Source organism: Cygnus atratus, chromosome 1 (genome assembly GCF_013377495.2).
Source record: "Cygnus atratus isolate AKBS03 ecotype Queensland, Australia chromosome 1, CAtr_DNAZoo_HiC_assembly, whole genome shotgun sequence".
Lineage (NCBI taxonomy): Eukaryota > Metazoa > Chordata > Aves > Anseriformes > Anatidae > Cygnus > Cygnus atratus.
Window position 1 is genome coordinate 10,812,739 of NC_066362.1, and position 24,756 is coordinate 10,837,494.

At 34.9% G+C, this 24,756-nt stretch overlaps 1 protein-coding gene across 8 annotated transcripts in view; it reads left to right on the forward strand.

Moving 5' to 3' along the window:
* Positions 1-23,379, forward strand: part of HGF (hepatocyte growth factor) — a 64,386-nt gene extending 41,007 nt beyond the window's left edge. For 3 of the 8 annotated variants that reach the window (XM_035549300.2, XM_035549302.2, XM_035549304.2), the window contains 11 exons: positions 1,293-1,467; positions 3,475-3,602; positions 5,045-5,147; positions 7,005-7,144; positions 9,220-9,258; positions 9,732-9,828; positions 12,742-12,816; positions 13,402-13,548; positions 14,291-14,397; positions 16,345-16,490; positions 19,311-23,379. In XM_035549300.2, the coding sequence (XP_035405193.1) occupies positions 1,293-1,467; positions 3,475-3,602; positions 5,045-5,147; positions 7,005-7,144; positions 9,220-9,258; positions 9,732-9,828; positions 12,742-12,816; positions 13,402-13,548; positions 14,291-14,397; positions 16,345-16,490; positions 19,311-19,481 (1,328 nt within the window). In that variant the 3' untranslated portion in view covers positions 19,482-23,379. The remainder of the gene's footprint in view (positions 1-1,292; positions 1,468-3,474; positions 3,603-5,044; positions 5,148-7,004; positions 7,145-9,219; positions 9,259-9,731; positions 9,829-12,741; positions 12,817-13,401; positions 13,549-14,290; positions 14,398-16,344; positions 16,491-19,310) is intronic. The other 5 variants (XM_035549301.2, XM_035549303.2, XM_035549306.2 and 2 more) reach the window with 3 other exon arrangements.
* The last annotated feature ends 1,377 nt before the right edge of the window (positions 23,380-24,756 follow it).

Consider the following 24,756-nt stretch of genomic DNA (forward strand, 5'->3'; position numbering starts at 1 on the left):
ATTGCCTTGGGATGGAAGGACAGGAAATAAATTTGACCATGAAACTCTGATGTAAAAACATCAACCAGATGAAGAGAAAAGGGGAATTTTTTTCCAGCATGGAGAAATGTATAATTCAACTTCAGAACTTGATGTTATCATCTGACAGAAAAGTGATCTTTAACATAGAGGATTAGACAGCAAATCAACCAAACCCATCTGTTATGACATTTGGTTTCCTTGAGAATCATATTCTCCACAAGTTCACAGAACTGGCTGAAGTACCAGGCATGAAATATATTATGAGTAAAACACATGAATATTGTTCTAATCACCGGACTATTTGCAGAAAAGTAATTTGAAAACTTTATTAACATACTTACTGCTGACAACAATACTTTTAGGATAATTAATAGGTTTAGTCTTGTGAACAATAGCAATTACCAACAGATGGACAGTTACTTAAAAAAAATATTGTGTTGGAAGCTTTTGGGGACATTGTAGTTGCACTGTTTTTACTGTAGTATATTTAGTTTTGTACTACTTTGTATATATCTGATGCAATATCTGTGCCATTAATTTCCAATTATGAAAATTGCCTAAGAAATAATAACAGACTTTCAAGTTATGTGAATAAGTCATCTTGGTCTTTAAAACGTTTGTCTCTCTGTAGAGAATAATGATATTTGATTTCTAAAAACAAGGCTTTTTTTTTTTCTCTCTTTTTTTTTTTTTTTTTTCTCTAAGTATATGAGATACAAAAAGAGAAGCTTCGGGGAGGATTTAGCACATTACTTTACAATAAGAATAAGATTTTTTTCCACTTTTTTATTTATTTATTTTTTAGTCTGTGATTTGATATTTTGGGAATTCTATGGAGAAAAACAGTTAGTTTCTTCTCATCCTGCAAACATATTTTAAATGGTTTAGCAGTGCACACATGGGTGGTCACTCAGTGTGCAAAGCTAAGCAAATGAGAAAATATTTGCTTAACTGGAAACAATAACTAAGAAAATTGTTTGACTTTCAATGTTATATAAATGGGCCAACTATCTAAGAAAAGCTCTTAAATGTTACACAGTTTTTAGAGTCTTGGCCTGCAGGCGGATAAACTAGCATAAGGCCCAATACCCATTTTGATCTCATGGATGTTGCCAATGGGAAGAGGAGATAATTATTCTGTAAAAGGCATCAGAGTGGCAATATCACCAAAGAACTCCAGTTCCCACAATCTGACCTGCAATGCAGAGTACAAACCTAACACCTTGAACCAGTCTCAATCCTAAGAAAATAAAACAGCACCTCTTCTGCAGATGCAGGTATCATGAACAGCACAGAGGCAGTGGCTGAGACAACAACGTGCATCCAGGGGCAGGGTGAGGGCTACCGCGGCACAGTCAACACCATATGGAGTGGAATCCAGTGCCAAAGGTGGGACTCGCAGTTTCCTCACCTGCACAACATCACTCCTGAGAACTTCAAGTGCAAGTGAGTAGACACAGGCAGGTGTTACATCTGTAGGCAAAGAGCAGTTCTTGTTGTTTTTAAACTTCATGCCACCAAAGTAGGCTGTGGGAACACTGTCCCTCACTCTGCAGTGGGATGAATTTACTTTGCTTACTAGAAAACTTTTGAATATGGGAAAATCAATTCTTCCTATACCAAAATACTGTTTCTAAATGATTTTGTGTGAAACTGTAGTTTCTAAATGCATTTGTGTGAAAATGTAGTTTTGTTTGTTTATTTGTTATTTTATTTGTATATTTGTTTATTTATCATCAAGCTTGTGTTTAATTGATTGTGAAGTGTATAGATGTTTCCCAGGGTGGAACCTGAATCCCAGCAGTGCTTGTACATTACTATTGTTTTTCTTTCATGGAGATAAGTACTTGTTTGCAGCTTGGTTACTGAATTTAACTTAACGTGCCCTAAATGTTACCTGAATATAATCTCACTGGCAATACTTGACATTTATAATATTTGATGATACTTCTTTTATTTTCTGTGGGTTTAATCATTTTTCTGTCTCCTAACTAAATGTATTTACACGAATAGGCCTGATTTTACCTGAAGGACCACAGTTCATCTAAACTTTTTGTACAGTTACCAAAAAATGAGATACATTTCTAGCATATGAATTATCTACTTATTTTAAGCAGTTACCTTAATCACACTCGTTCAGTGCTTTTTCTAATGAGTGTAGAGGAAACCAAGCCAACCAGCATGGACTTAAAGCTCAGTTTACATGAAATATCTTTATTGACAGCTAAATATTAATCTGGACTTGTGTTGGATTCAATGGTGTGGATCTTGCAACGTAAAGAAAAGATTCCAGTTTCAGCTCAGATTCACTCTTTAACAGTAGTTTGTTTAAGCAAAACGAATATTATAGTGCACAGTAAATATGAAAACATGACAATAATTATTCTATTAGAAAATTGGACTGACACTAAACCTCCTCTGTCAGTCTCAAGACCATCCTGAACTTACCCATAAATTAGTGCTTGAGCCCAATCCCACAGGTGTTTCTCAGACAATCAATCATTGCTTAAATCATTTTGTGCTGTACCTATACAACACTGCTGCAGGATTAGGCCCTAAAGGTTAAAACCCACAAAGGTTTTAACAATTTCCCTAGCAGTGTAGAGTGGCTGCCAATATTAGACCTTTTTATTCAGCCTATGCTTGAGAGCATAGTGGCTGTTTAGGCCAATATCTTGAGTTAAATCAATAAAACCACTTGTATGAATGTTCAAAACACAGAGGAAGAATTACAGCACTAGGACAATTCTTTCCATAGTCTATTATCAGTAAGTGTTGCAGATGGAAAAATGCAGTGAAATACAGCATTGCACAGAACATGGCAACAACTGTCAGGAGATCGGAAAATAAAAGTTACATTTAAGAGGTTTGACTATTTAATTCAAGCTGCAAGACACATTTAAGATGTTCCCTTGTGGCCAACTTTTATTTTAAATGTAACAGCTGTATAGAATTTCAACATACATTTTTTCATATTCCAAGATTCAGTTTCTTAAATGAATCACTGACAACCTTTAGGACTTTGTTTCTCTAAGCTCAGCAGAACCATTCAAGTACAGGGAATTTTAAGCACTGTGGTAATGTTTGTATTTAAAAGCACTTGTAATGGATTGCAGGTGTATCCAATGTCAGCTTGCATGCAAATTTTGATGGAGAATCCTGAATGAAAATAAACTATATTGAAAATATTATTAATCTTCAAATGAAATCTTATAGCCAGTCAAAACACAAGTCCACTAAAAATGAATTCCCATAACCACGTTCTCATTCCAATTACAATATTTTCTGGACACTGTGTTCTTACTGGCTCCTCACCTCCCTGCACCTGACAATGATCAGTAACACATAGACCTTAAGGAGCCTATATTATTACTAATTCATAATAAAAAGCAATAGAATGCATCAGTGGTTTTAGGTGTTCCATGCTGTGAGCTAACATATTTATTTTTATAGGGATTTGAGGGAGAACTACTGCCGAAATCCAGATGGATCTGAATCACCCTGGTGTTTTACTACTGACCCAAACATCCGGATTGGTTATTGCTCCCAGATTCCTAAGTGTGATGTATCAAATGAACAAGGTAACAGAGGGAAAGGTGATAACGTGATTTTAAGTGAATGCTGTACTCTTCCAAATAGCAGATAGGCAGGCATGCAAACTGAAGAAGCTGATCTCAGTACATCTGCATTACACCTGTGTAGTTCTGCTTTTGTGTTATTTGCAGAGTTGGGATTCATCATGGTGTAAATGAGATTCCTTTCTCAGTTCATGTGTTAATTCCAGCAAGAAAAGCTGAAGTAAAGATTTACTATGGGATCTGATTTTTAGACAAGGTGAATCTGCACTCTGCTACCTTTCTTAATTTGAAAGGCCTTTCCCAAAACTGAGTTATTTCCCACAATTTCTTGGTTTACAGTCTTTCTGTAACTGCAAATGAGGCCACCAAATGTGGTCTATTTATTTTTTCATATATCCCCTTGACTAAAAGGATTTAAACTGAAAAAAAAACACATAGGACTTCCCTTTCCTCTTTAAATTATTACCTCTGTCTGTAAAGTCCACAGACACTCCCTAGAGTCATTCCTAAGTCTTGGTCTTGGTATCACTCTAGGGAGTGTTACTGCCCGCTGAGAACTTATGTCAATCATACCATAAACTGAGGCTCAGACCTGCAACCTATTGCAACCTATTACCCAACTTCAGTGTATAAGATCTTCATCTATAAATTTTAGCTAATTTATCTCTTAAGACATAAAGACTTGCAGTTACAAGATCTGTGTCAGAGCAAGGATTACATTTTGACTTTTTTTTTTAATTAATGTATCAATTATCAAAAAGTAAAACTACTGATGAATATGAAATGAAATGCTTTATACAAAAAGTCTTTAGAGTAATGATCATTTTAAATAATCCTCTTGAAAAGTCTCAAAAAGGCTTGTGATAAAAGCATGAATTAAACATGACTTCTACTAGAGTGAACAGGCAAGTTTTCGAATTACATTAAAATTAAAGTCATGTTGATTTTTTTGATTTTGCCAAAATAGAACTTAAATCAAGAATTTTAAAATGTAACCAGTATCCAGAGTCTGCATGTAGTTAGGCTGTTGAAGGTAGGCTGGCAGAGAGTCTGTTTTGGGGGAGGGAAGAGGAAGGATGGCGGTTTGTATAAAAAAGTTCCTGACAACTTTTAGAATATTTGGTGTGACCATTCTAAATTAACCATAAAGTAACTATTTATGAAATAAATTGACCCAGTTTATTTCAGTAAGACAAAAATGCTACTGTGCTGAGAATGAAGGTCTCAAGCAGGGGACTATGTATCTAAATATGAAAACTTTCTCATTTTTTTTCTCATTTTCATTATGATTTGATTTATATTGGTGCCTCATTTATATCATATAGTCTTTGCTAAATACAAAACTTGTTTTTAATTATTTGGGTTACTGATGGAAAGGAAGAGTTTTCTCTTCAGTGTTGCACAATCACCCTCCATTTTTCTTTGTCTCAACATGTCTTATTCAGATTGTTATCGTGGCAATGGCAAGAGTTACATGGGAAATCTGTCCAAGACAAGATTTGGGCTAACTTGCTCCACGTGGGACAAGAATATTGAAGACTTACGTAGGTGAGTGCATACGAAATAGACAGAGATGGTTCAGTGAGTCCTGAATAAATACTACCTCCAGATGGCATCTCTTTCTTCTGCAGTGATTCTAACATAGACCCTTATACCCTGGAGATCATAGCAATTTTTCTCTCTTCTCTCGTCTCGTCTCGTCTCGTCTCGTCTCTCTTCTCTCGTCTCTCGTCTCTCTTCTCTTCTTCTTTCTCTTTCAGTGTTCAAATATATTACACAACGTGTTTATTCAGACTAACCACTAATTGCAGGCTTCAGCATTTTACTTAGTGTTTAGTTTACTGGTCTGGTTTGCCCCATCTTTGTCCTTGAATGTTTTTTGGTGGTGGTGGTGGTGGTGTTTTTTGTCTGTGAGACGATAAGAAATAAAGCAGGAAATGGTTATGTTACATTTGCTTAATATTTATATTTGCCTTTTTCAAAGTTCTGAACAACGTAAATTCCCAAACAACTTGATCTGTTCTCTTAACTCATCTTGCTTCAAGCATGACTTGGACTTGAAACCTCCCATGCAAACTGAAATTGAATCACGGGTCTATGATCTAATGACATTGACATCAAATGCAATTAAAGTAAATTGCAGTTTCTATTGTGTTTTGTTGCTTTGGTTTCTTTTTCAAGTAGTGAAAATATCAAGTTTTTTTGCTTTACTTGTTCAGGTAAAAATGAATCAGCAGAAAGTACAAAAGGAGCTGTGAGTTTCTAAGATTTTTTAATCATGCTAGGATCATCAGTGTTGTCTCTGTTTGTTCAGTAGGGTAGATTAATAAATTTCAGGAGTAGCAGGAACAAAGTAAATCAGTAAGTCAGTCTCCAGAGAAGCTGTATTACAGAAGGCAGATTTCAGTGGCATTGTCTAGAATCACCAGCTGGACTATGTGTGGTTTCCCCTACACAGAGTCAGAGACAGCATATGTATTCCAGTCTATTGTCCGTCTAAGGAAGGCAGAGGTTTAAGGTCAGGCCTTCTGAGAGCTCAGAGAATTCTTCAGTTAGCTGTGAATGAGTTAGCTTTAACCTTGTATCAACTGGATGCCTGATGCAATTGCATTCATGTCATCTTGAGGACAGATCAGCCTTTCTTCTCTTACTGTCACTAATTTTTTATCTGGGAACTTCCTTGGGGAGGTATTTGTTGCACTTCAGCAGTTACTCTGGTTTTGGGCGTGCTAGAAGCAACTTGCATGGTCAGTTATTAACTATGAGGGAAGCACAACTGTAACTTAAGAAACGTGTATGCTCCTGTCTGAAAGACCAGAAATAAACATCTTTCTCTGCTTCAGATTGTCACCTCAGACTTTCACCTTTAGTTAAATGCTTCATGTGGGTTTGCAGCTTAGGTCGCCTTTCACTGTAGTTTGAGACATTCAATTTTTTCTTTTCTAGTTGCTTAACTTTCTTGCATTTGTCCTTCCTTTACCTAAAATTCAGCTTTCTTCTGTGCTGATTCAGTGCTCCCTTTTGTTAACTGTAAACATGCAGGGAGAACTTAACCTATGTTCCCAGAACAGGCCTGAATATTTGCTGAATGCAGCATAAACACTCTTCTAATCAGTTTAAAGATCCCTCCTGAGGGTATCCAGGGATTTTAGCTCGAGTGAGAGAGATCTAGAAACCTTCCAGCAAGTCCACTCATTGCTTAAAATACCAACCAGAGGAAAGTTGGACACAGATCCAGTGAATATTTGTGACTCAACTTCATTTTGATTTTAACCAGCCCTAAACACTGACCTGTAGGCTTCCCAATCAGCTAATATTACAATGTGGGGCAAAGCAATATTTAACCTTTGAAAATCTGGGCTATAGTATAAAGCTTTTCAACACTTTGATTTTTTTTCCCTGTAGGCATATACAAATATTCAGAGAACCAGATGTTAGTAAACTGAAGAAAAACTATTGCCGCAATCCAGATGATGATTTTCATGGTCCCTGGTGTTACACAGATGATCCTCTCGTTCCCTGGGATTACTGCCCTATTTCTCGATGTGAGTACTTGGTATGCCTCAGGCATTGTCAACTGTGCGGTCTCAGTGAAACCATGGTGTCACTGTATACCTTTCTGTTGTCACTTGTGGCAGCAGAAAATGTATAATTATATCAAGAATCAATTACATATGACTAAGAAGGAATGGAGGGAAGCTGCTTGTGCAATGTATGAACAAGGGGTCTTTTTCCTTGACCAGTTTGGAGTTTTCAGGGCTTATTTATGCAGCAGGAGCATAAAAAGGCTATTACAAATAGTCAAACATATTCCAGCAGATCTAGCTATTGAATGAGGGCTGGATGGAAACAAAGAATTGTCTAGTGGTTAGAATGCAGGCTGTGGCCTTAAGAAACCCAGGGACAGCTATCTTCTGTGGCGTGAGCTTCATGGTCTGTTTGTGTGTTCTGTGTTTATCAAGTGAGGATAACTCACTATATGTTTGATGTTGTGTACATGTGCTATATAGATTAGATCCTGCTTTTGGATGTTTTTGGGATGATTCAACTCCTGGCAAGAATTAAGAAAATCACTCCTCTAAAGTTGCATGTTATAAAGCTAAATAGCTCAGCTATATAGAATTAAAAGTCATAGAGAATTCAGTAATAAACTGAAGGTAGGTGGAAAAAATACATTAATGCTGAAAAAAATGTGCAATTCACATTTAGGTTCAAGATTTTTCTCTTTAATTCCTATTTCTAAATCACAGTGGTATATATCCTTGGAGAACATTTAAATGATAAATCAGGCTTTTGAATATGTCTGTGATCTCTAGAGGTTGAGGATAATGTTAAATTCATTCCTAGCAGTAATTCACTGCATTTCCTCATAGTCTGAACTGCAGCATTTCTATGAGATGATATTAGAAATCTCAGGTGATTTTTTTTGGCATCTATGTGAATAGTAAACAAAATGTGCAAATGTCAATGTAGATAAAGAACAATAACTGACTGAATATAAATTTTATTCACTCTTTCTTAGTTAATTCTATCAATTCCTAAGGCAATATTCACAAAAAATATTTGTCATGTTTGTATTGTAGGTAATGGTTAGTATTGTGATAACTGGATTCGAATGCTGGAATATTTCTGTTTTAGAATTGCAACTTGTGTGGACTAGTGTTAAACTACTAATAGCTTATTCATGTACTGGTAACCAGTTTAACCAGTATGAACAAAATGTTGGCAGTTACCAAGTGTACTTGGTGACTTTAACTGATCTGTTCAAACTTTGCTATGTGTATATATATAGGTATACTTACATATACATATTCATACACATACGTATACACATATACATATTCATATGCATATATATACACATAATTTTAACTATATATAGTTGAAATTTATATATATATATATATCTTTACACACATTTATATATTTGGGTAATGACAGAAATCTAGTTAGATAAGACAGGTTAAATTTTGCCCAAACAAATTTTCAGTAACTACATCCATATATCTAGCTCATATCACTAGGCCACACTGCAGACTTTATGGAAGGCAAAAATTTTGAAGACAATTTAAGCAACCTTATTTTAACTTCATCATGACTTAGACTAGATGGAAAAACAAATCCAGATTTTGGGGAATACAATTTCATAAAGATAAGTTCTTTGTGATAGCAACATATAGTGGGATTTTTTTTTAAGTTTCAAAGACTTTTAAGGTAATTAGAAAATTTCTTTAATGATCTGTGTTTAATGACATGACTTCTACTGTTCCTGTACACTTACAGAAAAAAAAGACAATTTCATTTTTCTGCATTGGCTTAAATGAAATGTGGAAATTGAGCATTTCAGAGAGCCTGATGTATTCAAGATTCAGCCAAGATGAGAAATCCTTGAAACTACTGTTGCAAAATGTTTAATTCTTATTCAATTTTATTGGTATGAAATTCTTCCATCCTATTTAACCTGACCAAACTGTGCTTTTACAGAATGAAGTCACTGAAATGTTAAACTTCATGAAATATTAAAATTAACAATATGCATTTTGCTGTTTATTTTGACTATGTTCAGGTTTTAGATGTGTTTTAATTCTGTATTGTGTGTGCATCTTATGTGTCTGTCTAGGTGAAGGTGATACAACTCCTACTACAACCAGCGTGGATGGTAAGTTTGCAGATGTACTGTGCACTGCATGCATTATATTCTACAAGACTAGCCATTTCTTTCTGATTGGGAAGGAAGAAAAAGATCAATTAAAGATACGAAATGTACAGCTTGGGAAAAAAAAACGCTGTAAAAAAAAAGGCAAATGTAGAATAGCTTTACTATACTTTTTATTCTCATCTTCCTATCTTGCAATTGGCGAGATATAGTAATGACTTTCAATGTTTACTTTATAAATATGGAAATGTTTGTAATAAACTTAAAAATATGTATTATGTATTCCCTACAAATACCTCTATAGAGTGAACCAGCTTCACTGAAGTAGTTTTGATACTTTAGAAACATATTTCATTAGCTCAGGAAAGAACACCCTACCCATGATAAATATTGACCTTCTTGTGGTCCTTATGTGTAACTGCACAGGTTTCCTACCGCTGTTTTTAGTAAAATGTGATCTCTGGACCTGCTTTCAGATACTGTCATTCCTTGTGCCTCAACAAAACATTTGAGAGTTGTAAATGGAATCCCAACTCAAACTAACGAAGGATGGGTGGTTAGTTTGACATACAGGTAATTATCACTTTGATAAGAAGGACAAAGCATCTAATAGGATATTTGTTTTGGAACTATAGAAAAAGCTGATCATAGTAAGGATACTTGTAGATTGCAGTTAAATCCTGTAAAAGAAGGAAATCAGCATTCCTGGAACATCTGGTGTTTCCATAGTTTTCAGACCATCAATGAAACAGTTATATGTTAATTATTGCTAACTTACACATATAAGCTTCTAAAGCATACACAGCATTCTAGTCTTCGGATTCTTTAGATCGGCTACTGCAGATCTTTTTGTCATTAGCTTAACACCCTGCCTTAAGCTGTTTATTTTATAGATTGCTAGAAGAAAATTGAGGTTCACGTCAATATAAGTATTTTAACAGCACTGCATTTAGATATAAAGTATTGGATTCAGGATATACACCCGTGCTTAATTTACCTTTCTGCTCATAAAATTGCATGCAATTGAAATGTATTTTGTATTAAAAAATAAGTAGGAGCTATAAGGAAATTTCTTTCACTCTGTAAATCAAGACCCTAACATGTACATCTGGAAATGTGTATTACATTATGGCAGATCTTAGTTTGCTACTGTGTAAAAGCCAGAACACAGAATTACTGCCTCTTGTGTTCATTACTCTTTGGTTAATAACTCATCAGCTAGAAGTATGAATCACTAATGGATAGCAGGAAATAGATCTCAAGCATCTTTTTTTTTTGTGTTTGTTTGTTTTGGTCTTCTAGTACAGATTACAGTACAGCTTATTACTATTAGCTTATGTCATCCCTTTTAAAAGCATGTTTTAACTAATACTTTGGGGCAAAAGAAAAGACAAAAAGTCTATTTCTATATTTCTTCATTGCTAGAGAAATGCTGGGAGTCCTCCCCATCCTTGTCAATGTTCCCATCTCATGGGCTCATATCGTAGTGGTCCATATCTTTCTAAAAGTTTAGCAGATGGACGATAAATAAATTTCTAGAGGAACATCATTCTATTCCTGGACTAAATAAACATATAGAGGGACTTAAATGCTGAATCACTCTGGAAAAGTTTATCTTGCCACTGTTTTTAAAACAGCCTTGATGGCTGATGAACTTTTAGACAAGAAAGGTGAATTGCATCTGAGTGCCTAAAATGTAAATAGCTAAAGTTAAGCAAATTGACCCTGGGTTTTGTGCTATGCTACAGAATTCCATTAAGCAGATGAGTTCATAAATGACTGAAGGTGTTTTTTTGGAGGGTGTTTTTGTTTTTTTTTTTAAAAAAAAAGGATTCCTCAAATACGCCAGAAGCAAAATATATTTTTAAGTATTACGTAAGTCTAACATGTAGGTTAAAAAATGTACTTGTATTTTGTATTGTTACCAGGGAAGCAGATAGACTTTTGTCTGAAACAAAATCTTAATGACTCCAGAATTTTTCTTGGAGGCGTAGAGGGTTCATAAATGATTCTGTATCCTAACTGTTATTCTGAAAAAGTCTAACTATACATCTCAAAATAGAAGTGCTGTGTCTGAATGGTAAAGTCCTAGTGCTGCTTACAAACTTGCATATTTGCAATCAATGCCCACTTATAAAATTAATTAATTAAATTAATCAGTGACATGCTTTCCTATACATATGATCCAGATTCTGTTATCAAGTGTATTTAAATATATTTGGAGGAATTTCATCCATTCCAGGAAATCAGCTTTGGATTTTCCGCTACATGTAAATAAGAAGTGTAACCTTCATCTGTCTACTTGTCAGTCTGGTAAAGCAGATGATGAAATCTTGTAAAGTTGCATTGATAAATAATGATATATACATGAAAGAACCACATTTATGTTCCTTTTTGTGACATTTTTATAGTAAAACTGGACAGAATCAAGATTTTATAGACCCCAGCCTCTTGGACCAGACAGTCTGTTCCTCAACCAAAATACAACCAAAAATAATAATAAAATAATAATAATAATAATAATAATAATAATAATAATAATAATAATAAAAGACCCCCAACAACAAAACAAAATGAAAACAATCAAAAAACACAAAACAGCAAAGCATCTGTTATTCTGCTTTCTTTAAACTGTATTTAGAGTCTGGACTTCTTCCAACAATTCCTGTAAAACTGTGAACATTTGTGTGATTTGAATTTATAATTTGTAAGATTTCAAGCTTCTCCCAAATTGCTGACAGTTTTGATTCACTTTCCAAAGAGCTGGAGAAAATAAATGTGATTTTGGAGGCACAAAGAAGGAAACTAATTAATCTGCATTCCAAAGTCAGCTTTATTTTTGAAAAAAAAAGTCATGTTTAATTGTTTTAATTTTACTTGATATATTATACTGCAGGTTTTCTATAATCATGTGTAGGATGTCATACATTGCAGATTGTTTCCAACTGAAGTATGTGGGGACGGGAATCTCATAGGACTGGTAATCAAATAGTAACTCTCCACCTTGAGGTCAATAATACTTTGAATAATGCTTTGAATAATACTTACTTGAAAAATATTGTTTACATCTGTTGGCAGTTTGGGGTTTTGATTGAATGTTTCAGTCCAGTTCCTATTACAAAGAAGTCCACTTTATTTTATTTTGTTTGTTTTGTTTTGTTTTTATTTTATTTTATTTGTTTTATTTTTTAAGATAGCTCTCATTATAAATCCATCTGTGAAAACACTAAATAAATAAAGTAACTGATTTTCTCTTTCCTCCTGGCTTATACAAACTGAAGCAAATCTGGAAAGTCATGCTACTACATGTATTCAAAATGTATAGCAAATGGACAGTGAAATGTTTTCACAGGCTGTCATTCAGCCACCTTTCCCTACACCTGAGGAATACATAAATGAAAGCTGACAGCAACACTCTAGAGATTTTGTCCAGGTAGAAAGGAAAAAAAAAACCAACATTATAATTTATTTTATTTTATTTTTCAGGAATAAGCATATCTGTGGAGGTACTTTGATAAAGGAAGAGTGGGTTCTAACAGCAAGACAGTGTTTCCCTTCTCGGTACAGTAGTCTGTAGCTTTGCAATATTGAAATATATGTATCTTCTGTTATTTAAAAGCACAACAATTCCTTAACTTAAATGCAACAGTTTTCACTCCTTTTTGGCTTTAACACTGCTCACCTGATATAAAAATTCCTGTGGGACCTTGCCATTTTCTGTTATTATTATTGTTAAGCTAAAACTTTATTTTACATAGAGGTATGTTTTCCAAGTGTAAGAGTTACACAATTGCCTATTTATGAAAATAATCCCATGCTTCTGCTGAACTAGACACAATAAAATAGAATTCTCAGGCAAATCTTGAAAAGTTTCAAGGTTCATACTTTCCAAGCCTCTAAATGTTTGGATACTAGTAGGAAACAAAAATTACATTTTAGTCATGGTTAACAATAAAATTATGTAGTAAATTTAGACCAAAAGCATACATTTGAGCATGTTGATTTTGGAATAACAATTGGCAGTGTAGATCCACTTCTAGTGAAGACTGTTAGTTAAGATCTTCTAGTACAATCATAGTAAGCAGAGTTTTTTGAGTTATTCTGTTATACATTCAGCAAAATTCTAACCAGCTTTGCCTGCTTTAGGTACAAAGATTTGAAAGACTACAAAGCCTGGCTTGGAGTCCATAATATCAAAGGAAAGGGAGAGGAGAAGCATAGACAAGTTCTGAATATCTCTCAGCTGGTATATGGTCCTGCAGGGTCAGATTTGGTCTTGCTGAAACTTAGCAGGTTAGTAGCTACTATTGCTAATTCCAGGATTTTCAGCTACTGTATGAAATTCTTCCAAAATAAGCATTGCAAATTCAGTTCTGTACAGTTGTGATATTGCAGATGACATCTCTAAAGGTTAAACTTCTACCAGTAAGATGTTCATGTCAGTTGTTGCTGGGCACATAAAAAAATAATATATTAAGTGGATGGATTTCACTTGATATATGCAAAAATTCATGTTTATTCACTTTACTTAGAACAGATGTTACTTCTGAAATACAGTGCCTAAATACTTTTTTCCCCAATAACCAAGTTTAATTTACAGTGCTTTGTATTTATATATATATATATATATATTTTACACACACATTGGCTACTATATGCTTTTCATTTATAGAATAAGCAGCAGATTGCAACTAAGATATTTGTGTACATATAAGCTTTCAAACTTTCTCTGTATTAACAAAACTATATATTCAAATGAAATGTCATCATTACTTACTTTTGAAGATGAAAACGCAGGTTAAATAGCGTAAAAGTGGTGATAGCATTTCAAGAAATTTTTTTGACAGTTCACAGCTGTAACACAAAAAATATGTAGAAGAATCCATCATATTCTTCAAAGAAGGAAGAGAAAGGTAAAGGATTGGCACAGTTTTTAACTGTTGTGGTCTATAATAGCACTTAAAATCATTTTTAGGGTAGACTATAGAATGTGAAGTAAAATTCCTTATGTCTATTGTTCATTTTATCTTTTCAGACCTGCCATATTGACAACTTTTGTAGAAATAATTCGGTTGCCCATTTCTGGATGTACCATTCCAGAGAAGACCAGTTGCAGTGTTTATGGATGGGGATACACTGGATGTAAGAAATTATTTTTAAAAACTAAATGAAAAGATTGACAGCTAACTTCTTTCCTCTTGTTATTATAGCAGAGGCTGGTGGTATTGCCTCATGCTATGCTTGTCCAACACTTTTTATTATAAAATGCAGTTTCAACTTTTTTTTTTTTTAATTTTGTAATCCTTTAAGCATTTTATCTAAGATAATTTCATTTGAAATATTTTCTACCCCATCTTTTATTTATTTATTTTTTTCCTCCAAAGACAGGCAAAATGATTCAAATGCTTCAAAGAACAAACTATAAAAATATTGTTTTACATGTTTAAAAAATCTGTCAGAATTGTTTTGAAGAGTTCTAACCCTTTTTTGAAAAATTCTCATCCATCTACTTGAGCACCTTTTTTCTATATCCCAAAGCAGGCCACCCTTTGGAAAAATTAATACAGTATCATGTAATCAAAGACATTATTATAATTAACGTACACAAAGACAGTATATTAAGGATACACAGGCAGCCCTGTCTGGCATTTCCTAACTTTTGAGTACTTGACTTTGCAACCTTACTTATGTTTATTAAGCACAGTTTTTTGTGTGAAGTAAATACAAATATGTGAGAGAACAGACATTTATTTAGTCTGGTAAATACTCTATCTGGCTAATGATGTGTTGATGATAAAGTTAATAGCTGCCAGTTGACAATAATTATTGCAATAATTACTGTGCTCAAATGTTATTTTGCCACAGACCCTGAGTAAGCAGCAGCAATGTACTCATGCTGTCCTGGAAGCAGAGCAGAAACTAGATTGTAATTCTGAGGTTCTCTCCTTTGTAACCATTACTCCACATTTCTTTGTGGGTGGCAAGTAATCTGTACCAGTCCTCCCCCAGATGACTGCCTTTGATGTTCCCAGCGTGGCCATATTAGCCTTCTTCTGAGGGGAATGGCTGTCTGGGGGATGGGGAAGCAGGACTGGGGCAGCATCACAGAAAAGCTTAGCTTGAGAGAACTGATAATGGAATTTGCAATGCTGTAGAGTTATGTAATACCATAAATACGTAACATCTGTCATTTAAGGACTTTGTACTATATTTTATACGCTACTTAATATAATCCTCATAGCATCCCAGTCAGGGAAGGAAAAAGTGTTACACTTTTTTTAAAAAAAAAAATATTTTTATTTTTTATGTTTTTATTTCTTTTCTTTAAGAAAACAGGATAACAATTCAGTGAAGGGCAAGGCTGGCACTTTTTATTGATAGCTGTGAAGAGAATGGGCAGGTCTGGGCCTTCTATTTGTCTTTGCAGCTTGTACAGACTTGTCTTTTGACATGTAGAACAAGAACAAGCTCCACAGGGCTCCTGCTTCCTGACCTTCACGCTGATGAATGGAGATTGCATAAAGCTGTGGCTCTGCCCTTGCAGGCACAAAGTCATTCAGTGTAGCTGAGCTAGCACTAAATGAGAAAGATCCTGCACTGTAATAGTATTTTTCAAGTCACACGTCCTTCCCTAGGCCGGAGAAGCAACTGTTGCACATTAACCCCCATTTAAGGCATGGAGTGAAATCCTTGCTCGGCTGATGACAGTGACAACATTTCTCACTTTTCCTGCTATCAATGACGTGCCGAGGCAAGCTGGTAGTAAATTGTAGAATTTGTAGAAATGTAGTTATCTAGCCATTTCTTCTAATATAAAAAATATCTCCAGATGTTCTCAGAGAACTGAAGAGACATGGCACAAAGCAAATTTCTTGCAAATTTTGTTTGTAGAAAATATACAATATCCAAAAGACATGATATGTTTGATTATATGCATGATAACAGGGAGGATGAATGAAAATGTGAGTACCAGGGAAAAGTGAAAAGAATAAGGTTATGTGAGTAAACTTATCCAGACTGGATCTTCAATACTTTTTTTTTTTTTTTTTCTAAAAGAGAGTAAAGTTTTCATTCTCTTTTCAATCCTAGTAGTTAACTATGATGGCCTTCTCCGAGTAGCAAACCTGGTTATTTTGGGGAATGAGAAATGCAACCAATGTCTCAAAGGGAAGATCACTGTGAATGAGTCAGAAATATGTGCAGTGGCTGAAACCATTGGTGCTGGGCCTTGTGAGGTAAATATTACATTTCCTATGAGTGTATTAAAGCCATCGACATGGTTATTTCTTTCTCAGAAATAATTTACTAGAGTTTTTATAATTATTCTCTCTACATCAAACTTGTATGCAATACACAGAATCACAGACTACATATGTGAATCTTCTGCATTGGAAAATGATTTGCATTTCTAGTGATCTATTTTCTGCCAGTGTGGGAAGAAGTTCCTTTGCTTCAGTCGCACTGTACTGCCACATCAGCAAAGGACTTATATATGTGTTAAATATACTCAGGTGCCTAAACACTTTGCTAGACTGAGATAAATTTGCTTTCTACTCAATCAAAATAAGTTGTTATTGCTAGCACACAGACCGTTTTAGCCCTTATTGTACAGACCACAAAGATTGGAGCAAATTTAACTGGGTAGCTAGATAAAGTTTTCCACACCAAGTAAAGAATAAGAAAAAATAAACAAAATCAAAAAGCTCAGTGGAGTTAGTAAAGTTATGAAAGAAAGATCCAAAAAACATGAGATTCTGTATTAGACAGAAGAGAGGAGGATTTTTTCTCCCTAATCAAGCCTGAGCCATAATATATTGAGTAGAGGAGAAAGCACTTCAGTGATAGTGTAATTTGATACAGTTGGTTTTCTTGGGACTAGTGTTGATGTTAGAGAAACGACATCTGAGGAGAAATGCAGTAAATCATTTATGGTAGGAAGATATCTTTGTGTGTGGAAAATCTGCCTGAAGTGACGTCTAGGAAGAAGGCAGTCCTGAGTATTATTATGTATTCAATATTCGGAGAAAAAGAGATTATTTCTTAATACCAATGTTAACCAAACAGTGAAATTTTCCCTACCCAGGGGTACTACCAAACCATGGTGAAACTAAGTCTTCATCAGGCTGAGGCCTCTTCCTTTTATTATTAATATCCCACAGGGTCCTCTTACTACAGCAAAGTGTAGTGTTTTTTGTTGTTGTTGTTTTCTTCAAAATCAAATATTTCATCATGTTAAGGTTTCTAAATGAAACATTTGCACAGAAGTCTGCTGGGGTTCCTGCACTTTCTTTTCCCCTGCAAGGAGAAATGGACTGAATTAATATTAGCAATCAGTCTTAATCACCACATGGTTTCCGGCTCCCTGAGCTCCCCTTTGAAGCTATTTTCCTCAGCAAAGAACAGGCAGAGAAACAAAATCAGATTGGCAGGTGAAACTCTACTCTTAAAAATGTTTTATGAGTAGCTTTGATGATACTGACATAGTTCATTGTTCATGTGGGAACTAATCTGTAATCAGTTGGGGGAAAAAAAAATAACCAAATAAAGGTCAGGCATTGTTGTTTCTCTGGTGATCCAGAGAGAATACAATGTGAAATGTTAGCTTTTATTTTTTGAAACTGTATCTCACTACCTAACACATTTAATGACTAGTTTTGCAGCTAGCTTTCTATATTCAGCGTAAATTTTCCCTGGATAGAAACAACTGTGTTCGAGCCCCAGATCTATGTGAATATAACTAAACTACAGTTTCATATTAGAAACCTTACTATACAGCCTACACCTGTGACTCCCCAAAGCCCCCCTTGGAGGCTCAATACTACTCAGTGCCCTACTACTCAAATTAGGTGAGTATGGTATTATACAGGTTACCTTACTAATAGGACCCCTATCAGACCACTTACATTATCTCTTTCTAACCCTATGAGGCACACTAATAACCAACTCAATCTGTCTATGACAAACAGATTTAAAATCACTCGTTGCTTACTCATCCATAAGCCACATGGGTCAAGTCATTGCTGCAAGCATAATCCAAAACTTTTGATCATTCTCAGGGGCAATAATTCTGATAATCTCTCACGGACTGACCTCCTCCATACTATTTTGCATAGCCAACACAAACTACAAGTGCACACATAGCTGAATTCTCATCCTTACATGAGGTTTACAACCACTACCACCCCTCAATAGCTACCTGACTATTGCTATCAATCAGATCAAGCTAATTGAACAAATAAAGGACAAGCATTGCCACTCTTTTGGTGAGTCAGAGAGAATAAAATGCTAATTGTTAACTTTTATCTTTTTAAACAGTCACACTATCCAATACAAACATTTACTGCCTACTTTTGCTGCTAATTTGCTAGATTAAGTTTTGCTTGATTTAAAACTTCAGTATCTGTGCTCAAGTTCTGAATCTATGTGAACGTACCTAAATTACACTTTGAATCTAATTTAATCTGTATGGAATTTAGTGCTAAATAAGACTTTGATCTGAGTTGGACATGCACAAATTTTCCACTGAGTACATGCAGAGGTGCATACTTGTCTCATTCACACAGAATAATGAACATGAGTGTTTTAACAAGTTACATTTTTTACACTGCAAAATACTACTTTTTTTTTTTTTTTTTTTTCCCCTGCCTATTAGTACACATAGATTCTCATCGTAATGCCTTGGATGTTCTGTCAGTAAACTTTGAAACAAAGTCTGTTATCACAACAAATATATTTATCAGTCAGCTCACTTCTTCCTCATCTCGCTTATTTGCACATAAACAAATATTGTACTTGCAGTTAGCTAAAACAGGAAAGTAAGAGCTGGTAGTCTGAAGTCACTAGAATCATATGTAAAGAAGGATTACTTGCATGTAAATTCTGGCTGTGAAAGAGATATTGGAAGCTATGTTTTGTCTTATGGTAAGTATAACTCTAATGCCTGTTCATGAAGCTAGGTCCTACCAAAGAGAAACCAGGCAATAATGGACAGGTGGGAACTGTTCCTTGTAACACTTTCAGAAATTAATATTTTTTTCTTTATTATTTTTTTTTAGCGTGATTATGGTGGTCCCTTGGTTTGTGAACAAAACAGGCTGAAAATAGTAGTGGGTGTCATTGTTCCTGGCCGTGGATGTGCCATTCGAAATCGTCCTGGGATTTTTGTTCGGGTCTCATATTATTCCCGGTGGATACACAAGATCATGATGACCTACAGAAAACCCTAAAAAACTCAAGAACTTCCATTCACAGATTTTGGACAGCATAGAATTAATGTGTAATGTAAAGATCAACAATTTTTTAACTACTTGATAGTCAAGTTTGTTGAGCTTCTTTTAATATTTATGGATGTCTTCAGTGTTTTGTCTATCAGTGTTGTTTTATAAGTATTGGAGTGACTTACAGTATATGCAAGTATGGTGACATATCTCCTGAAGATACTTGAATGGGTAAACAATTTTGCAAAAATATTATTACTGTATGATAAATGGTTTTGTAGAAAAAGATCATATGACCTCTTTTATGCTGCTCTTCAGATTATCTTTAAAGGAGAAACAAATTATAGCTTTATTTAACACATCTTATTCTTTCTGTGAGCCATGTATTTCTCTTCATATATGATAAAAGATCTACTGAGAGATATATACGTCTATCAACGACAGCATATATGACCATATGTCTCTTACCCCTTTATGAGAGGTCAAATATTTCAATATTTCATTGAAAAATAGTCCCTTTAGAAATTAGTCTTTTCATTGTTGACCAATTTTGACAAGCCTTCCTTCAGTGGAGCTCTCGTAGAAGTTGGTATCACTTCTTTTTACACAGTACCTATAGGCTCTAGTTCTGCACTTGGTCCCTTTTAATTCTATACTTGGTCCCACAAGAGATATATCAAAAACCCTCTGGATCAAGGAAGAGATACAGAAACGGATTGGTTAGCAAACTATAATTTATTCACAGTTAGTCACAGAAGTAACTGTGAATTTACAATGCTAAAAAGTGTATCTGATAAGACTTAAAAAAAATAATCTTGATTAAACATTGACAGATTTTTGCCGTTAAAAGAAATTTCAACTAAATATGCCCAAATCTTTCTCAAGAGGCAAGTGTTAAAAATTCACATGCTCCTAGGTATTTCATTAAAATAACTCTGTTTATATCAGGAAGAAGTATAGTTGAATCTAACACCTGACTGAGAGACTTAGTACTGGTAAAAGTTAGTTATACGTTGATAGTCTTTTCAGAGACTTCAGATATTTGATAAGACCTTACCTTAGATTGGTCAAAAACATATCCTTTGTATAGGTCCTTTCAGGGTAATAAAATTATTGCAGGGATCTGATCTTGTATGAAATATGGAAAACATCTCTAGTTGTTTAGTATCTTGTGTTTCCTGCCTGTATGTAGAACTATCATTCCTTTATGTTGATTGGGAAAGGGAACAACTATTCAGCATCTGTGAAAACTGCTTGTTCTGCTTCAGGCATTTAGTTGTATGTCTGGAATCATTACACAATTAGCAGACGACAATATGTTATTATAGGGGGTTGTAATTTCTGGAAAGCCGATACAACATATATCCAGTTATTTTTACTACTGTAATCGCATAAGTAACTGCACTGTTACTTCACTTGTGACTATGTAATTGTATATGTTTCCAGTAGCAAATTGTAAGGTATGCATATCGTATCTAACTGCATAGCCACTAAGCTGACATCATGATGTATATATACAAAAGACCATTTCATTTAATTCAAAAAATGCAGGGCTGAATTCTGCCCCAGCAGAAAGTAACAGCTTCAGGGGAGCTGTCACGGGAGGCAGTGCTCATGTTGACTCACCAAATTATTTTCTTCAGCAGTGCGCTTTGACTTCAGTGGGACTCAAATACGCTGGTGGACTAGGATGAGTTTCGGCCCATGCTTAAGTGGCTTGGCTTACTGAGATTTGTGTCAAGCATCCAGCAGTTTACTGGTGCATAGAAAGAAGTCTTTTAGCAAGCAGAACTTCTGAAATTTCTCCTGATGTAAATAGTCTCTTTGGACAAGATGCAACTTCCCTGTACAAGGGATCTGAGGTTGTGGATGCTACACGGATAGTCTGTCTTGATCTATTCTGTTTGCCTCTGAAGGCTTTATGTTCCTTTTGGGCTCTCTCACTCACCAGGCCTAAAGAGGGCAGGATTTAGCCTGTTGTATTTACAATTAATTATTGCCATGTATGTAAACGGTGTATTCTTACTAAGTATATACGGACCATAGCATACTGAAAGGATTAACTTTTTAAGAGAGACTTTTGAAAAAACTCCAAGTGAGTTTTGTTATCAATCACAAGTAGAATGTGGATGAAATATATAATTCCATGTTCACTTTTTGTATTCTAAGAATTATGTGCTCACTGTATTATATTTGCAGGCATTTTAAGTCCATCTAAAAAATTGAACCCTAAAATATTTTAGTTATAAGCTTCTGCTGTGCAGAAGACTGTGATTTATATATATATATACACACACATATATATATATATGATAAAAATACTGTTTTTTGTTAGACAACGTGTAAGGATTTTTACCTGTTTGTTCTGGGCAGCGCCTCAGTAAAATTTTTGCAGAGTTGCTGCTCCAGAACTTAACATGTTTGTATGCACTTGCTCATCAGGTGTTCTTGCTCTCCCTAACTCAGTATCGAGGGCACATGAGGCTCTGAAGAGCAAGTGAAGAGAAAAATAATGATATGTGGTAATGAATTTGTACTTCATTTATTCCTGTGAATATTTCTTGTTGGTACCAATGGTACCGTACCAGGCAACTGTTATAACTACAGGATTCTCTTAAGAAAGTACACTCTATAGATACTTTTTTTTTTTATTGTTCTAACATATTTCTCTCTATAATAACAGGGGGACCTGATCTAGTGCCCATCTAAATTTCTGGAAGGCCTCTTACTAACTTCAGTGGGATCTGGAATTTACTTTGTAGATGTGATTTTACTCATATTAAAATTAAAGGGTACAGAACTTAAACCCTTATCTAAGAAGAACATTCTTAGACTCCATTGAATGTCATCTTCATTTTCCTTACTGCAACTAGTTCATGGACTCTGAAAAGTGTAATAACTGGATATGAAATTTTGGGATTCAAACCTAAGACCTGATTTGCGCTACTGAAGTTAGTTTGAATTAATTACTGATTTTCTTTGGTCATTGGAACTGACTGACACTTCTTCCTTTCATTAATCAATATATTTTTCCCTTAAAAAAGCTTTTTCCCTATTTCTTTTTCCCTCATAAACCTCATGACTCTCAGAGAAACTGTTGCTCTCATTGGGAATGTACTAGTCCAGATTTTTGCTGCTATTGCTGAAATCTTCTCTAGCATTAGACTAAAATTCCCGGAGGCATTCTGCAGATCTTTGTTGTTTGTAATGCCAATGTACTTGACAGAGATACTCACTTTTTCAGGTGAGGGTCCAAAGATGTCTCTGAGGGTCAAAATCTACTCAGGCAAAATGTCCCTTGAAATCAGTGAATGTGATTGTCAAAAAGCGGGGGCTGAAATTTGCTCAATGCTTTTCCCTACAGCTGTGCACTGAACTATATGCATCCTTGTACACCGAAAAGCACACCAGTTCTGGACTTCACAGCAACTGAAACAGCAGGCGAGGCTTTATTGCCATCCTTCTGGAAGGCTGGTTGTAAAACAGTTCACCCCCATGGAACCTGTATAAAACCAGTAGGATTGGTTATTTAGTCTTCTTTCCTTATTGATTATTTTCTTCCTCCTTTACGTGCACTGGTATATTATTGTTTTATGAATGTTGGGGCTGCTGGCAGGAACTGACATGGCTTTTCATCCTAATATTTTATGGTGTTCCTTTTTAGATATACTCTTGGGCATTTATGTATGGTGTTTCTTTGTGTGGGATCTAACTTCAGGGAGCTGCCTCTGGAATTCAGTGTATGATAAGAGTATTTTTTCATATTTAAGTGAGAAAATTAATGCTCCCATTAAAGACAACTAGTTGAAAGCCTAATGAAAAGGGAACACTGTGGTTATAACTTGTATTGCAAATCTTCTGTAATTAATGGCATCTTAATTAGTTAATAAAGTCGGTATTTTTGTAACCTTGTTTATTCTTATTATTCTTAATAAAGTATTTTATAAAAAAAAAAACACATCTACATAATTAGCATTATATTTCTTATTTAAAGAAGAAGGTTTGGAACTGCATTGCTAGGCTTAGAAAAATGAGTGTCTCCCAATGAAAATGAGTGTCTTCCAATACTAATTTCAGTGAGGGATTTTACTGTGCAGCGTTAAGGAGGGCCGGTATTTTAAAGATCTTCATGCATCTAATAGCAAGACCACACATAAAATGAAAGATAAAACCAAATCCAGGATGTGATACTGTTGAGTATCCCCAAGAGGTTCCTGCTGGAATTCTGCACAGACAATGGCCTAAGCATATTATGGAGAGAGTAATTTGGGGTGGAAAGGATGTGTTTAATCTAAACAAGAGCATTTGCCAAAAGGGTTGTAGTTCCTTACAATGTCAGTATGGGAGGCTTGGCATTTTAAGTATTTCTTTTAATATACTTAATTACATTTCAGGAAATGGCTTCCCTCACTATATCTCTTAGTCCTACTTGTGGTACATAAACTGATGCAAAAGAGGATACCTTGCACAAACCTAGGGGCTATTGTTGCTGCTGCACTTGATATCAAAACCAACCAATAGCAATAGCTAGCAAAAAAGGAGACAAGCATGAGCCTTACTAGCATCACTGGATGAGCGCCTCCATCTGAAATTTCTAAGTTCTAAGCATTTCTGGTTTCACTGAAATTTTGGTGATTTAAATATTAATTTGCTAACAACTCCAGCTATATCAACAGTGAATCATTCTTCAAATGCTCTTGTACAGAGTGTTTGAAGTCTGATTTTGATCTTCCATGGTAAACATCTCATTCTTTATATTTGTAGTCCAAAAAGGGGACTTTCTAATTAATTCATAAAAACAGTGGATTTTATCAAAAAAATCTGAAATCAATGGGAAACTTGTCAATAACTTCAAATGTGCAGGAATGCTTCCAAAATTATAAAAGTAGAAATCTCCCACATGTCAAAACCAGATCTTGTTACAGTTTTACATTCAAAGTATTAAAGATGTTCAGGTGACTGGTCTACCTCCTGGGAGCCATAAGAATTAGCTGCTTGTACAGCAATTTGCACAACAAAGATTTACAAAGAGATATTTCTTTCTATCACACTCTTCTGTTAAGGTTTTATCTTTTGTAGTTGCAAGAACATTGTACTCTGCAGATGATAAATGATGAAATCGACATCAATGCTCAGAACTTGCTTTCTGCTCTTTGTTATTTAACAAGCCTCATGTAAACAGAGCAGGCCATTTAGAAGAGTTCAGTTGTGTATCAACCTGCCTTCAAAAGCACCGATTTCTGGACAGCTATGCTCCAATAAAAAGCACTTGCAATAAATATGA